Source organism: Parasteatoda tepidariorum, chromosome 10 (assembly GCF_982258835.1).
Source record: "Parasteatoda tepidariorum strain Cologne lab strain chromosome 10, Ptep-v5.0, whole genome shotgun sequence".
Taxonomy (NCBI): Eukaryota; Metazoa; Arthropoda; class Arachnida; order Araneae; family Theridiidae; genus Parasteatoda; species Parasteatoda tepidariorum.
Window position 1 is genome coordinate 19,452,004 of NC_141764.1, and position 16,710 is coordinate 19,468,713.

The 16,710-nt window shown below is 28.8% G+C and overlaps 2 protein-coding genes across 2 annotated transcripts; both read left to right on the forward strand.

The window, feature by feature from the left end:
* The first annotated feature begins 788 nt into the window (after positions 1–788).
* Positions 789–10,462, forward strand: LOC107449845 (uncharacterized). The gene is made up of 2 exons (XM_087153583.1): positions 789–1,302; positions 9,910–10,462. Exons 1-2 carry the CDS (start codon positions 944–946, stop codon positions 10,442–10,444), a joined length of 894 nt encoding a protein of 297 aa, XP_087009709.1. The 5' UTR covers positions 789–943; the 3' UTR covers positions 10,445–10,462.
* A 2,942-nt stretch (positions 10,463–13,404) lies between these two features.
* On the forward strand, positions 13,405–16,278 carry LOC122272675 (uncharacterized). Its single transcript, XM_087153281.1, has 2 exons — positions 13,405–14,006; positions 15,735–16,278. The coding sequence occupies exons 1-2, from the start codon at positions 13,657–13,659 to the stop codon at positions 16,180–16,182; spliced, it is 798 nt and encodes a 265-aa protein (XP_087009407.1). The 5' UTR covers positions 13,405–13,656; the 3' UTR covers positions 16,183–16,278.
* The last annotated feature ends 432 nt before the right edge of the window (positions 16,279–16,710 follow it).

A 16,710-nucleotide genomic window follows, 5' to 3' on the forward strand; every position in this document is an offset into this window, starting at 1 on the left:
TCACTCCCCCAATTTTAAAAATTTTTCCTGATAAATTATAAAAATTATCCCCTAAACCTATTTTACTTTCGGAGGACTGCAAAACAAAGTATACAAATATTAAGGTATCACCTTTCACACAAAAATGTCTAATTGTGATTTGCCATACTTGATACCTCCTTATCTCTGCGTCACGTCACAAAGTACGAATAGTATTAAATCATTACTTTTTAAAATCATTATTAAAGAATCCGCTATTCTTACATTTTCCTTCTTAAAATGTGAGGCTTTCAACTTAACTCAGTAATTACATACTTGAAGCAAATTAGAAAATTAATTTCTCTAGTGTTAAAAAACAGATTCAAAAAGAAAAATGAATATTTTTTTGATTAGATATGTTCCTATAATATATTTTAAACTTTTATTTTCTTATAATGTTTCATTTATTATTTTCTTATAAATTTTGATAGCAAAAAGTATATAAAGATTTTGAATCATAACAAAACTATAAAAAAGAAGGAAACGAGAGGGACAGGAAACAATAAGAACATGTGCTAGCACAAAAAGATTGCTAACAGAGCAGCAGCAATGGCATTGCAATTTATTTCTTTATCATTAAGTAGATTCATAGAGGTGGTCACAAAACGAAGGATGGCCACTGGGTAGAAACACATCATCTCTATGAATAGAAAGGATTACACTCTTTTACAGTAATAGTAACCGTATGTAACTATTGTTAGTGCATTGCACATCCTGGTGAATCATTCAGTCAAATCAATCATTTCATGTCAAAACCAAATTGTGCCATTTCTTTTACATTCTGCACCTGAACTTACTTAAGCTACCAGAGTATTGCATTTCCTGCTCTATCATTCCTTTAAATTGGAAAGAAAAGCTGATAACCAACCTACAGCACTGTGCCGTAGCTTAATATTAATTTTTGTAAAAGCATAAACTAAAAGATATGGAATATTTGTCACCTCAAGAATACAGATTCTTTATTACTGCATGCTCGAAAATCAAAATTTCGTTTGGTCCATTTTGCTCCATCGAAGAACAATTCATGCGTCACCTGTTCAACGTATTTATCAATTTGAAAAATCCCGAGGAATTGAAATCTCTTCTAGAACTTTCTAATGAAATGAGGGTTGATTTTTTAAGGATGTTCAAAGATAAACCTTTTATGGACGGTGATTTATCTCACTGCTGTTTGATGAATAATCCTACGAGTTTCAAGTTAATCACGGATTTTGGAAGACTTAATGAATATCAGAGGCGCATGGGTGGATTGTATTTATTGCATACAGCGAAGTTTTTGCAAGAGTAAGTATTTTTCCATTCTTATCCATGTCTACTTATTTTTACCTGAATTTAAAACTTTCCTAAACAATAACTTGTTTGAAAGAAGAACTATTGTAAGAAAATTAATTTAATCACTAATCAGGAATACATAGCTGCTAACTTTACTTGATTTTGCCAGTTCCTCTTGGTGTACTGGTTTAGTAAAAAAATTTCTTGTTTTTGTACATTTTAAAAAATTCCTTAAAATTGAGTAAGTTTCCTAAAAAAATAACTAATGAAATATAATTTTTGAATAGAAGATTGCTTGCTTGCTTGCTTGAATATGTAAATAAGTATTACTAATACATAATGAAAAGAATCTCATTTATAAAAATCAGTTTAAAGCTTTTCTTGCTCTAAAATGCTCAGTTTATTTTTATTCAGGGCTCTCTTTTTAAATTTATTGAAAAATCTTTTACTTATCTTTGATGAATTAGATGCCTATTTATGTACGAAATTTTGAATAAACACAATACATAGTTACATTTCAAGTATGTTTAATATCAATCATAACTGAAAAGTGTTGCAGTTTTACTATTTTGATGACTATAAAAATCCCTAAAATTCCCTATGTGTAACATATTTAGTACATTAGGCAACAATTTCGGGAATTTATTCTATTTCTTGTAATCAACTAAATTTTTTCCTTTCCATGTTGACAGCTGTGGTTTTTTTTTTTTTTTTTTTTTTTTAGTATATTAATTTAAAATTTATACAGTATTATTAATTTCAAAAATTTAATCTTTTCTGAAGAAAATTAAATCCAATTTAATAATTTTTCTTCTTATTCTCTTTTCAAAAAAATTATTTCATAAACAAAAATATAAATGATATGTGAATCAAACAATTCTTCCAGTAAGAACAAAATTTAAGCTTTAAAATATTTCAATTATTTTAATTAATTTCGTCATATTTTAGTGCTGAATATTGAAAAATATGTTTTTAAAGATCAATTTAAAAACAGAAATTATCAACATAAAGCACATTCTTAGGTCCAGATCTGCAACATTCACATGTATAAAGTTTTTTATTTCATGGACATTTAACTAAGATGATATTTATTTCTAAGATGATATTATTTAATGATATTTTTGTAAGTTGTTTTCTCTATATTTTTTTAGAATAATTTGAAGTCATTAAATATATTTAATTCAATTCATACTTGAAATTTTTTAAATATTTTGAAAGTATATAACATAATTTCCCAATATGATTAGGTTTTTCAAAATTTTTTTAAAATAATCATTAGTCTTTTTCGCTATCTAGCTATCCAATTTTGTTTCGAATAGCTATAATTCGAAAAATAATATTACATTGTTAAGTTAAAAAAAATAATAATAACCATGTGTAACATACAATATACTCTAATATACAATACGCTCTAATATACAATAAATGTTAGGTTATTATTTTAGAATTAACGATGTGTTTAGATTATACTTCGTTAAATAAGAAACATATTTAAATATGGCACGTTGGAAGATATATATACATATATATTAATTTGTGTAAATACATATATTTTTCCTTTTATGTAAACTTAATTTTTATCTTAGACTAAATCAGATGACTTGTTAAAATTAAAAGTCATTTTAAAATGAAAATTAATTCCTTCATTTGTTTTAATTTTTTTCATCCCTTGTCCTTTATCATGAAAATTGAATTAATTTTTCACCTTGGAATAAAGCAGAAAAATCAGAAGACTTGTTAAAATTCAAAGTCATTTTAGAATAACATTAAATTTGAGAAATCAATCTCTTTTACGTCCTTCCTTTGTTTTAGCTTTTTTTATACCTTGTGCTTTATCTTTAAAATTAAATTAATATCATAAAGTTAAATTTAATTTTTCGTATACTGAAAATTTATATTCATGATTTAATTCAAATCTATGTCAGAATCAATATGTAAATCACAAATTATTCCTGATTCAATATGTTTTTGCGGAGCGAAAACCATTTCATGTCATTATGATGAAAATGCATCTATAAAATGTCTTGCTCAGCATTAACGAATTTAAAGGAGTAAAATTACAAATTTAATTAAATGTTAATGCACTTTTTTCTTTTTAATTTGTTTTCGATTAATAAATCATTTTTTGTTAACTAATTTGTTGGTGTGAATGTAATAGTTAAATCATAGTCATAAACAACGGAAATAATTTAAATAATTGCAATTAGTTAATTACAATATAAATAATGCAACTAATTTTAAAATATTAGATCGGACGAAGTTTATGACTTTGCATTCAGAACATATCCTTAAAAAGGATAACCCTATAGCCTTTGTAACTCTGTGGGGGTAACATTTTGAGCTTGTTAGGTGGGTCATCTTGACCATCATTTAGTAGCAGGTATTCCTTTGTAACACTCCTTACAATGCCTTTTGTTCATTTTTGGGGGAATAAGCTTGTGACTAACCGTACCCGTCATCTTATATAGAATGTATATTGCAACCCCAGATGGAAATCAGCATGAAGTCCGCTATGCATTCAATAGGTTAAAAAGATACCTACACAACTTATAGAAATTTCTTATGGAAGGGAATACTTATATTACTCATACTTTTATTGCATGAAAATTCTATTCACTCTTTTTTTTGTCCACTTGGGTGAGTTTTTTTACTAACGGGCAAAAATTGAAAGACTGTTTTAAAGTTGCACCTTTTCGTTTAAATTACTCTAGTATTTTCTTAAAATTGAACCTCGCGCTATGACATCCGTTTTCCCTTGCGTAGATGGGGTTGTTTTAAAGAGCGTCGATTGCATTTTATCAGGAATATTGAGAGTTACAAAATGAATAGTCGAATGTTTCATCAGAGATACACTGTGAATTAATCAACAGATCTTTTCATGATCTATTATTCAGTATGCATTTCATGAAAATAAATACTTATGTTGTAACTTTTAATAGTCTATAGCCATTTTTGGTGAACAAAAGAATACGGTACAATTAATGTCTTTTTTTTTTCTTTTATTTCGTCTTACTACCCGCCCTCCTGGCTTTTACCTTTACGTCATTACATATTGTCACAAGAGTCAGGATTCGCACCAATCACAATCTTAATTCTCATAAATAGCGTAGTTTCGTAATTTAACTAATGGCCCTAATGTTCTTATTATAATTTTTTGCAATAACGGTACTGACACCTCTTTTTGATCTGCTACAAATTATAACGTGCTTCGATTGGAACTTTCCCTATAATTATTTGTTACGTTTATCAGTGACATTGGAGTGTTCTGTAAAAGCTGTTCGTAATTTTTGCAATGGCCGAATTTATAATTCATTCCAAAACTGATGTCAAAAAAAAATTCGCTCATTAAAGGTTAGAAATTAATATTTCAGAGAGGAATAAACAAAATGGATTATCTTAATCTAACGAATAACTTCAGATGAAGGAGAGGCTAAAAAATTTCTGTTTGATCGCAACGAATGTTGAGTGGAGTTAAAAGGTGATCATTGAAATCACCTTCAAGTAGCATCAGGAAATCAAACTAGTCTGAACGTTTATTATTCTACTTCCTTGACTAGTGATAAAACAGCGTGTTATGTCGCATTTTACTTCCCAACTTAAAGAATTATTTTCAATGTCTCATTTGCTTTGTTCTGAATTAGAATTCAGCAAAAATATTTATCTCTTTTTTTTAACGATACATATTATATATTTTTATAATTCTTACAAAAGTGTGATAAAAGTACTACGTTTATTAGGATTCTGAAGGAGAAAGAATAGACAGATCTTTAAAATCTGATCAATCACACTTGATGTAAGTAAAAGCAAAGGGAGGATTAAAATAATATAAAAACTTTTATTTGAAAATGAAGCTGAAATGGGAATGCTGTCCAGCTTCGCTAGGCAATTGGATACTTGCAACAAAGACAGATAAGCTGTAGTTCTAATGATTGGATTTTCACGTACTGAGTGTCAATCTTAATAGTTCCTGGAGGTGACCTCAGATATGTAAATTATTTAGTGCTAACTATTAATTAAGTTACGAAATCGGACACAAAAATGTTTTTTTTTTCTGAAAAAAAAAACATTTTTTTTTTAATATATTTGGATTCTTAACCTTCAAAATATAGAGGGTAACAGCTATCTGTGAAATATGGTCCCCGTAGTTGGGTCAGAAGAACGATCCAAAGTTTGGGCACCTTAAAGTTAATTTCACTTTTTGCATTTTTAGTCACATTTTTAAAACTTATTGAGCAATTCAAAAAAAATTGCCCTCACTTATAAAACCTACTTACCCAAAGATAATTTCATGTTAAAATATTTCTAATGATTATTTTTTATTATTTAATTTAATTGTGGATGAAAACACTTTGAATTACGAGGTATATTTTTTTTTATAACATATTAATCTACGTATTTTTCTATTGCAAAATCTAAAGTTTCAACAGTTTTTATTTGGTAGAAGCGGAGAAAAATTAAAATTAATTATTTAAAAAAAATAATTTGGTGACAATGAAGAAATATTTAAATGGGGCGATTAATCTTTACAAGTGGTTAAGTTACGAGGAATTAGACTTACGCTCTCGTAGAGCGAAATTTCATTCATATTTCCTTCAAAACCGATTGCTAATCCTTTTTTTAAATTATAAAATACGATGTTTCTTTTTTAATTTATTAAAAATTTATTCGTAATTTAATAAAAAGACTTGAATAAAACATTTGTTGAAAAGAAACATTACATTAACGAATGTTGAATTTATAACAGCATGTTTTTGATAGAATGTGATTATACTTCAACTTTTTTTAAATGTTATTTGTTAGTTTGTTCTTTCAATAATTGATACAGTTTCAATAATATGCAAACGTAAGCATAGATTTGGAATAATACATTTATCAATTTCTTCAATATATATTTTGAAATCATTAATACGAATACGTGGTCAACTTTTTCAAGCATCTTAAAATCTCTCAACATCTTTTATATCGTTTTAATCTTAAAATGAATTTGTTAATTACCTGTCTGCGCCTGTTTCGCAAAATTAATTTTCCAACTATTTAATTACATTTTTTTAATATTTCTCAAAATCTTATTCTTTACGCTACCAAGTACATTATTTTTCCATTAATATACTAATCAATTGTTTTAGTACTTTAATTTATGTTTTTCTTTGAAATAAAATTCCTTTTTAAATTATTATTAAGTTTTTATTGAAAGAAAACTTAGAATTCTTGCCAGCTAGCTGAGAATTAAATCTTGATACGAATTTAAAAATATTCTGTTGATCACACAAAATTAGTCGATGCGACTATTTACTAAGCATACTATTGTTTTCGAAAAATGTTTCTTATTTATTTGAATAATGAAAAGTGATAGCGTATGTGTGCACAGCCAAAAAAATATACCTTGTTTTGTTTTTTAAATGAACAAAAAAACTATGGATATAAAATTTTATTTTGACGCTCGAAGTTATTCCTGCTTACTAACTTTAGGACAGTTGCCCTTTTCTTTTAAAAAGTTGTTATTATTATTTCTCAACGTAAGCACAATTAAAAAAAACTATTGCTATATCAGGAAAACGCTTGATTTCCCTTGTTTTGTTAAACAGTTACTAAAAGGAAATATTGTAAATGGATTCCAAACTTGTGCTAATTTTGGAATTATCATTTCAAAAATTGTTCTTTTTCTACCATTATGATTTTTTTCTAATTAAATAACCTATAAGAATAGTTTTAACGCACGTTTTAAAGAAATTATAAGTGTATATACATTGGTCTAATATTTCGTAATAAGGAAACAAGAATATTAATGATCATTAATAATTGCTTCATTAAACCAAAGTAGTTAGATAAAGCAAAAACCATGGCCCTAGTAAGCAGCCGAAAACAAAATTATTATGAATTATTATATTTTAACATTTTTTTAAAATTCTGTAACCGTGCTATTTAAACTCAATATGCTATTCAAACTGCAATATGTTTTTGTTTGAATCAAAATATTGACATTTTTTTATATTTTTCACAGTTAACATACATCAACATAGTTAAAGAATCTTTCTAAATATTTGAAATCATTTTTTCAAACAGCGAATCTCTAAGGATACTTCAGTGAATCATTTAAAAAACAATTTAGCACAATTTACGAGTTAGTTTATTCTATACATACCCCCCCCCCCTATATATATTATATCAAAATGATTTTTAAAATACCACTTAGCATTTACTAAGTTTTTCCAATTTCATTGAAAAGAAATACCGTGAATTTTATAAAACCTTCTGATTGTAATCGCTATCTTTATTAGGCCCTCAAAATTTTTTGCAGTATTTTTTTTTCTTCTTCTTTCCCTTACCTAAAAGAGTCAAACTGAGGATTAAAATCAATTATCCCTACAACTCTTCATACATTTATAATAACTTATATAAACTTGGTTTTAGAACAAAATTTTCATACAGATAACGTTAAAACAGCTTTGAAAAATGTCAGATAATCAATTCAACGTTCAGGTTCTAAAATCTTGAAAAATCATAATTAATTACGAAAGGAAGAAAATTGTGATTGTATCATAGCAATCACTGGTTACTCATTGGTCAAATATTTTTTTTTCTTCCTTAATAGACTTACATAAACGAAAAAAACATCTAGTCAGTGGAAACAAAAACTGAATCAATTGATTTGTCCTCTAATCGTTGTTCTTCGGTTTTTAATTGGGTATAATATAGCCTACGTCACAGGTTGTGTTATTCCTACTAAATTTAACCCATGAACGGCATTTTCTGCGAGCTTAACTTCAAACCACAAATAAACAAACGAAGTGTTTGATCGTTTAAATAGCTGCTCACCAGATTTTATTGCATTATAAAGAAAAGTAATTCATATTCGATTTTTGATTAATAATTGATTTATGTGGATAGTGGCATTTATGTGGATAGTGGCATAGAATTTAGCATTGCGTCATAGTAAATGTTATTCCTACTAAGTGGAAGTAGTTGTGTTTTTTTTATATTATGCCCAATTCCAGCTTAATATACGTTTCTTAAAACGTCACAAAATAAAAACTTAGTGGGGAAAACAATCAACTCCAAGAAATTCCAAAATTATCGTCTGCTTTTTTATTTGATTTTGCTCTGACGATTTTCTATTAATGCTTATTTTAGCCTAATTTTTTATGACATGTGGAATTCTATTTTTGTAATTATGGTTTTTACGTTGATAGAAGTTGTTCAAAACATAAAGTGAAAAACAAATAATTTTCAAAAAATCAAACAGCGGTCGCTATAGCAACACATGCAAAGACGACGCATGCGCACTATTTACTACTACTCCTGAACATAGTTGAAAAGTGTGAAAAGTCCAAATAAGGTGCCCACGCCATCAAGTTCAAAACAACACCCATTTTGACAATGGTTGACAATTTATTAACCGATTCGAATTGTATTTTAAAGGAATTAAAAAGAAAACTGCTTTCTTTGACCAGAAAGCTGATCCAAAAATTCTCCTCTTGGTTACTTAGCAATAGAGACACTCGATGTTTTGCAGTCTTGTCATTCATTTAGTTTCTATTGATTTCAATTGTTTCACTTTTTATGGCGAGGAAATTTGGCATTTTTTTAAACTTTTGTCATTTATATAAAACTTTATTGAGACCCAATTTTTTCGAAATTTTGTCAACCCCCCCCCCCACTATTTCAAGAGTCAGGATTCCAAATATGCAAAAAAAAAATTATGTTTATTCAGAGAAACTAGGTTTATGTGTCTGATTTCGTAATTTAATTAATAGTTAGAGCTAATTAATAAGCATAGTTGAGGTCACCCCTAGGAACTATTACGATTGTCACTTAGTTCGTGAAAATTCGATCATTAGAACAAACGTTATTCAGGGTGATAAGGCTTGGGTATATTATCATGCTGAAACCATTTTCGGATAGAACCAAATTGGTTAAACCACCCGTGACGTAGCTTGCAAGGGACCATTTAAAATTTTCTTTTCCAGTTTCCTTTTTTTCCCACCGACCTTATTACTAATGTTCCTGGGTTTTTTTTCCCTCATTAGATTCTTCATAAATTATTACTATTCATCTCAGCAGAATCTGTGCTTGTTTCTCACAGTCAATATTGGGTTAAAACCTGTCCCAGAAATCATCTTTCAGTAATAAATCACAAAATTTTATACTGAAAGATGATTACTGCAATCAGACGATCGTCTGATTTCTGTATTAAATCAGACGATTTCATCTGATTTTCAGTATTAAATCAGACGATTTCATCTGATTTTCAGTATTAAATCAGATGACGATTCAGAAAATGCTATTCTCATAGTTATAAGATAAAATGACAACAATGAAAATCCAAATGCAATACAAATAAACACAAAATGTCCTTTCATCTATCTTTCGGTATTAAAAAAAATATCGCTATTTTTTTAACCACTCTTATGGGTGGATGATTGTGAAAGAATATTTTGACCCAGAGCACCTTTCCCGTATCTGATAACACTGGAAAACTAATTTTGCAATGCACAGAAGAAAGTAATCTTACTGCATATATGACTGTCATAGCGTTAAAAGGATTCTCTTTTCATGATGTTGATTCTTAGGCATTATTGTTATTGATTTAGTTATTATAACTCATTTTTTTCTTTTCAGCTTTGATTATGAATTGAGTCAGAAAATTGTACGGCAACAACTGAATGAACTGGCAGAAGAAGATGACAATACCCCGGTCCAGTTGAGAGCATACCAAGTACTGTGTCTCTACATGGGCTTCTTGTACGGAAAGAAGCACCCCTCTTTTTATTACGCAATTATTCTTCTCATTCTATGGAGTTCCATTCCGGATCCCTTTCTGACCTTCGATAACTTCGAGAAAAGCTTCGCTTGGATGGATTTAGACACCCTGATAAAAACAACTAAAGCCTGGGAATGGTACTACGTATTGGTGAGAGGTCCAGACAGCCAAGAGGATGGGCCAAGATCATTACAGCATCTCGCCAGGTGTACCATTAGGCGCAGTTTGAAGGAGTGCTTTCAGCTGCCCAACGGAATCGAAAGGTTGGACATTCCCAAACGTCTAAAACAATATTTAACCTTGGGAGATTTTAAAAATGGACTCACTCTTAATGGAGAAGAAAATAATATGATTGAGACTTTATTTCAATACCGCCAACAGTTTTTGCAATAAAATTCTTATAACTTCGTAGCTTTTATAGTGTTGATCAATATTTTTATTTCAATGCTTTATTTTCCTTATTTTTCTAGCCTTTTTTCTGTACACATGCATCATACGAGAAAAATGTAAATACTATTTTATTTCGGGAGATGTCAAAAAATCGCCAAATTATCATTAACGCAGATGCTATTTTATTAATTTATTTTACAATAGGTTTTGAACAACAGAAAAATTATATACCTTACAATAAAAAATTGTAAGTATACACTAAATTTTATTTTTTGCTTTGATTTTGCTTTAGGTAAACAAATTTTACAATTGCATGCGAAAAATTTTTAAATTCGCCGAAGAAGTTCTCGAGATATAGCGAAATAAGCAAAAAAATAAATTAACAGTAGGGTTTTCAAGCTTTGAAAGGTTCTCCTAACCAAACTTAATGGATCATATTTACCAGATTCCGGCTACCCTTTATATTTTGAGGGTCAGAAATGCGAATCCGTAGGGAAAATATTCAGTGAAATTAAGATTTTATGTCTGATTTCGACTTAAAATATCGTCTGCACTAATCAATTAGCCTATTTGAGATCACCCTCTCAAACAATGAAGTTTAAGAAGATGAAGATCCGATCATTAGATCAAAAGTTATTCAGGGTGGTTAATTTTTTTTTTTTTTGGAGCACTGCTCAGTCGAACTCAATAGTTACGACTTATTAATTATTAAATTCAGTACATACTACTTTTATTTCTTATTTCCGCATAGTAAAGAAGAAGTTTAATATTTTGCTTTTAATAACTGTTGTTTAAAAACCGACCCAATTTTGGTTTTACGAGTGCTAATTTTCAACTTCTTAGCCTTGTAATTTTGAACCCAATCCAAAAAGCAAGAAAACTATCGGATCAATTATTAGGTATTCGAACCCGGTTCACGTTATTGGGAGGCGAGCGCTCTATCCCCAAAGCCACCACAACTCTAATAATTTGCTTTGAACTGTCTTGTCTTTTTGCTATGTTATTATTCTTCGGGTGAGATTCATAGAACGAAAAACATCGTCGACATAAAAAAAGGTCCATCCGGAAAACATCAAATAGATATTTTTCTAAAAACAAATTAAATAAGCTGGCGAAATGAAATTAGGCAGATCACAAAAATATTGCCCCCTAAAAATAAGAATTAATATTGAATAATTAATGAATATTATGAAATGCTTTATAAATAATAATAAAACATTGGGGGAAATTTTTAACAAAATTTTTTTTAAAAAGTGTTAAAAAACTTAGTAAGTTAATTAGTGTTTTATAACAATATTTTTAAACAGCGTAGCTGCTTAATTAATAACATTTTCCTCACAACTTCAACCAGTAAAACTTTCAAATGTTATCCGCTATTTAGTATTTTTCTGGAAATTTTAGAAAGGAGTTTGAATAAGGAATAAATCATCCTGCAATGCAAAACGCTGTGTTGAAATTCGTTTTCCTTACAAGCCAAAAATGGCTTAATTATAATTAAGTTTAATAATTATTAAAAATTACTTTTAAACAAATTATTTACTTTTTAGGTGCGTGTTAATATTCTCTGATTCTCTTAAATAGTTCTAGAGATATTGTGATATAAGCAAAATGAAAAATTAACAATAAGAGGATAAAAAAATGTGCCTGTCTGGAGAAAACATATTTTCATAATTTATATATCATAATTTATAAAACGATTTCATAATTTATATATCTTGTGAAGCGATTAAATTTAATTCTTTAACAGTTTTGTTTAAAATAAAGCTTTTTAGTATTTGGCATGTGTGGGGTGAAAAAAGCGCGATTAGCATGAAAGAATTTGTGCCTTACTAATTCTTTGAAGCTAATCTTAATTTATTGAATTAAAATGCAGGTAATGTTTTTTTAGATAATATTTTTAATAATTTTTTTAAGCTTAATCGATATTGATGTAGATAATTTTTATGAGAGTTGAGACAGCACTCATTTTACTAATTTAATTATAATTAATAATTTATTCAATCGTTTATCTTTTTTTTTCAATGATAAATAAATAGTTAAAGACTTTTATTTCTAAATTTTTATGTAACAGCACAGAAGGAATACAATATTCTATATGACTTCTTTGAAAGATATATTTATGATATTCTTCTTATTAAATAATTAAAAACTAATATTTATATTATTATTTCTTGAACTTTCTATTATTATAGAAGATAACTGTTCCAGTAGTTGTGTGTATATATATATAAATAATCAACCAGGGAATACTGTAAGGCTCCCTAGTAAGTACTTTACCTAGGGTTTCCCCCTTAAAACAAATACATATTGAGAAAAAAATTATTCAACAATCAATCACAAGAACTATTTCCTTCCCATTAGGGTTTATATTCTGCTACAAAGGTAAATTTTCACTTTTAAAACATTTTTTTTTAATATAGACTCTTAATTTTGTAGTTTCCGATCTAAAACATTATATCAATAAAGGTCCATTGTTTCATTAATTCATGTTAAGCCACCAACACAAAAAGAGAAGTAATAATGCAATGACGGATTGAAAAAATGAATATAATTCAGAACAAAAAAATTAATAAAACAATAATATCTGCAAGTCAAGAAAATATTTACTAATACAACGTTTCAGAACTAGAGCAGTGGAAGCATTTTTTTCATTATTAAAGGTAAATCAAAATATTAGAATTTATGACAGTTTTAAAGTTTTCAATAACACTAAAAAGAAGGGAAAAAATAAAAATATAATAAACAGTAAGATTAGTTTATTAGTCACCAAAAGTTCTTAACTTCCCTTCTTGGAAAACATGCAAATTCGTTTGCTCCTTAATTATTTTGAATAAAGTTAAAGGGGTGAAGTTTCCCCCCTTCCTGTCTCTTAACTTTCGGCGAAATCAAGTTAAAAATCACCATTCTGAAAAGGCCGCACATTCTATGAAACTGTAGGAATTATAGGGTTAATAGGGCCACCATGAATTGTCTCGCTATTGTCAGAATCGTCAAGCAGAATGAGACCACACATAGCCATTCGTAGACAAACCATTCTATAGCCTATACTTATTGTTACAATAGATAAAATCCAGGTGTACGATAAAGGCGTGACGTGAATCGAGTTAAATCTAGTCCTCACACGTTATTTCTCATATACTCACTTAAAAATTTATTTAAAGTTCATGTCCTTCTGTCTTCGTAAGACGTCTATTCCGAATAGGAAGTAGTAAAATATGGAATGTTTCACACCAGAAGAATCTGAGTTCATGAAAATTGCTTATTTGAAAAGAACACCGAATGATAAACCTTTAGATGAATATTTTCTTTATAATATTTATAACGAAGCTGTATTTTTGGACTACCCAGATAAACTAAAAGAGCTTCTTGAACTTGCGAATGGAATGAAATTGGACTTTCTACAGTTATTCAAAAATAAGCCGCACATGAATGCTGATCTATCTCACATTTCTTTGATACGCAATCCCGAAAATTACATACTGATTACTGAATTTGGTGGAATGAACGAATATTACAGTCACGTGTGTGGATTATATTTATTTAGGGCATCAGCCGTACTGTTTGAGTAAGTTTCCTTTAGCGTTATGAATTAGTAAGTTATTTTTATTGCAATTTAGTGTATTTTAATTCTTGATAACTTTTGATTCACTGATTAGTTCCATGGATTACTCTTTAAAATACTAAAATGTTAAATCTAAAGGGTTTATATATATATATATATATATATATATATATATATATATATATATATATATATATATATATATATATATATATATATATATATAAATTATTAAGAAATTTAAACAAAAAAAATGCACTTTCACTAAATAAACTTACCTTTTTTCTGACAAACTAAGGTTCTTTTCCCTCGAAATATTGGTCGTAAGCTTGAGATTCATGAATATAACTACACTTTTTCAACTACACTTTTTTGTACAAAAATATTTTTGTTTATGTATTTTTTTGCTCTTTAACGTTGTCTACCTTAGTTTGTATTTTAGCACAAAGGTCGCCCATTTGTGTATTTACACTTTTTTGTATTTCTAATTTTCATTTCTCAAGAGCTATTTGATTAATTTCTTTCAAATTTTACAGTTTTTTTCTTCGAATGGTGTAATTAAAAGTGACGCATATAATTGCATACATTATAATCCCCAAAAAGTAGTTATAATAAGTACTAATAAAAAATTATAAATAATTACATGTAATAATTTTTATTTTTCGAAGAATTATTAAAACTTTAAAGGCAATCGGTTGCATAATATTTGTAAATAAAAGTTTAAAATAAAAGTACGACTTCTTTCAAAAAGCGAAAAAAGCTAAAAAAAAAAAAAAAGAAAGAAACATTAATTAAAAATCGAAATTTCTGACAGAATTATAGGACTGCTATTTTCCTTGTATTGGAAAAACTATATTTTCTACCACTGTCTCTAATAAAAAGGTTGGGGTTATGTAAACTTAAACTGAGTTAACTTTTCTTAAGCTTATATAATTCTTCTTCTCACGCCCACAGGAACCCTCCTTTATACAAATCCAATTATTTATTTGTTTTGTTGATAGCAATTTACTTTATTATACTAAGAGTTATGACACTTGTTCGCTGCCAATCACCAATGCCGAATATTACTTTACAATAATTGTTGTTTCTTATCATAAAATAGTTTTTTCTACGATAGTTGAAATTATGCACTTAAAATATATGTAAGAATTCTGATTGCTTACGCTTATTTTACTCCCTCCGTTGAACAGCTGATCCAATTTTGAGTTTGAACCGACTAACCTTCAGTTAAGTCTTTTTGATAAACTGACCAGTATTTGCGTAACATAAAGAAGAAAACCACGAATACCTCCCACAATTAGTCTGATAGTAAGGGAATTCCAGCCCATACGTCTACAACTGAAGCTATTTTACGTCAGCACTGTGATCGGTGTGAGCCAGAAACAAAATTCGTATCGATCAGCCATCTTTGGTGTTTGAACACCGGTCAACTCATTGGAAGACGAGAGCTCTATCCCCTGAGCCACCATGGCTCATGTATAATTAATTCTGATAATAAAGTACAACTGGTGCAGAGACTATAAGTGCCTAATGTTGAAGAATAGATAAAGTGGTAACAGGTTATTTTTTTTGGTCGGCCAAAGCGGAATAGTACCGAAATATGTAAAAATCAAAGTTTTTATAAAATGCATACGTGTTCCATAAAATATTTCTTTAAAGAAAGGGTGAAAGAGTCTGAAGCAACCTAGCATTGTTTTAAATTAGTATTCATTATATTATTTGTTGTTTTAGCATTGATGAAGAAATGAGAGATGAAATACATAGCGCATTTCTTGATGAGGAGGAAGTCGATGTTTCATTCAAGTTGAGATCATACCAACTCTTCTGTCTCTACCTTCACTACAGGTATGGAAAAATACTTCCCCCTTTCCATTACGAACTTGTTTTTCGAATTCTGTGGAGCTCCATTCCGGACCCCTACATCACCATCAAGGAGTTCACCAGAAGCTTCAACTGGGCGAAACCACAGACCTTTCGGAAAGCAATGAAAGCCTGGGACTGGTACTGCAAATTGGTGAGAGATCCTGACAGTGAGGGGAAATGTCCAAGATCATTGCAACATCTGTCCAAGTGCATCATTAGACGCCAGTTGCAGGAGTGCTTTCAATTGCCCAAGGGAGTCGAAAAGTTGGACATTCCCAAATGTCTGAAGCAATATTTGCTTTTAAGAGACGTTTAAATTGAACTCCAGAACGAAAAAAGGATCTCAGAGCAGTTCTTCTGTTGGATCTAAATGCAGAATATAGAAGATCTAATAAAGTTATTATTATCATCATCTCTTATTATTTATGTCCGGTTTCAGTGTTCTTATTTGATAGTTGTAGAATTTGTTCTCAAAATTGAGGAAATGGTCACATTTAATTTTGTTTTTAATTTACCACTGAGAGTTGTTTATTTGAATCAGTCCGAAACATTTTTTTAATATATTTCCTTGCGATATTAATAAGCCTTTTCATCTCATTTCTTAAAAACCAAGATTTCACAACCATAAGTTACTAAAGATCTTATAACTCTTTAATAAATTTTATATTTAATTTCCGTGGTAATGAATTTGATCTAGAATAAATATTTATATGAGTAGTGGCTTTTATTTCTTTTTTTGAGTTCTCGAGTCAGTTTCTTCCAGCATAATATTATTATCGTTGATTATAATATCAAGGTAAGTGAAACTGGAAAACCTTTCAAATTTAAAGTTATTTACCGGTGA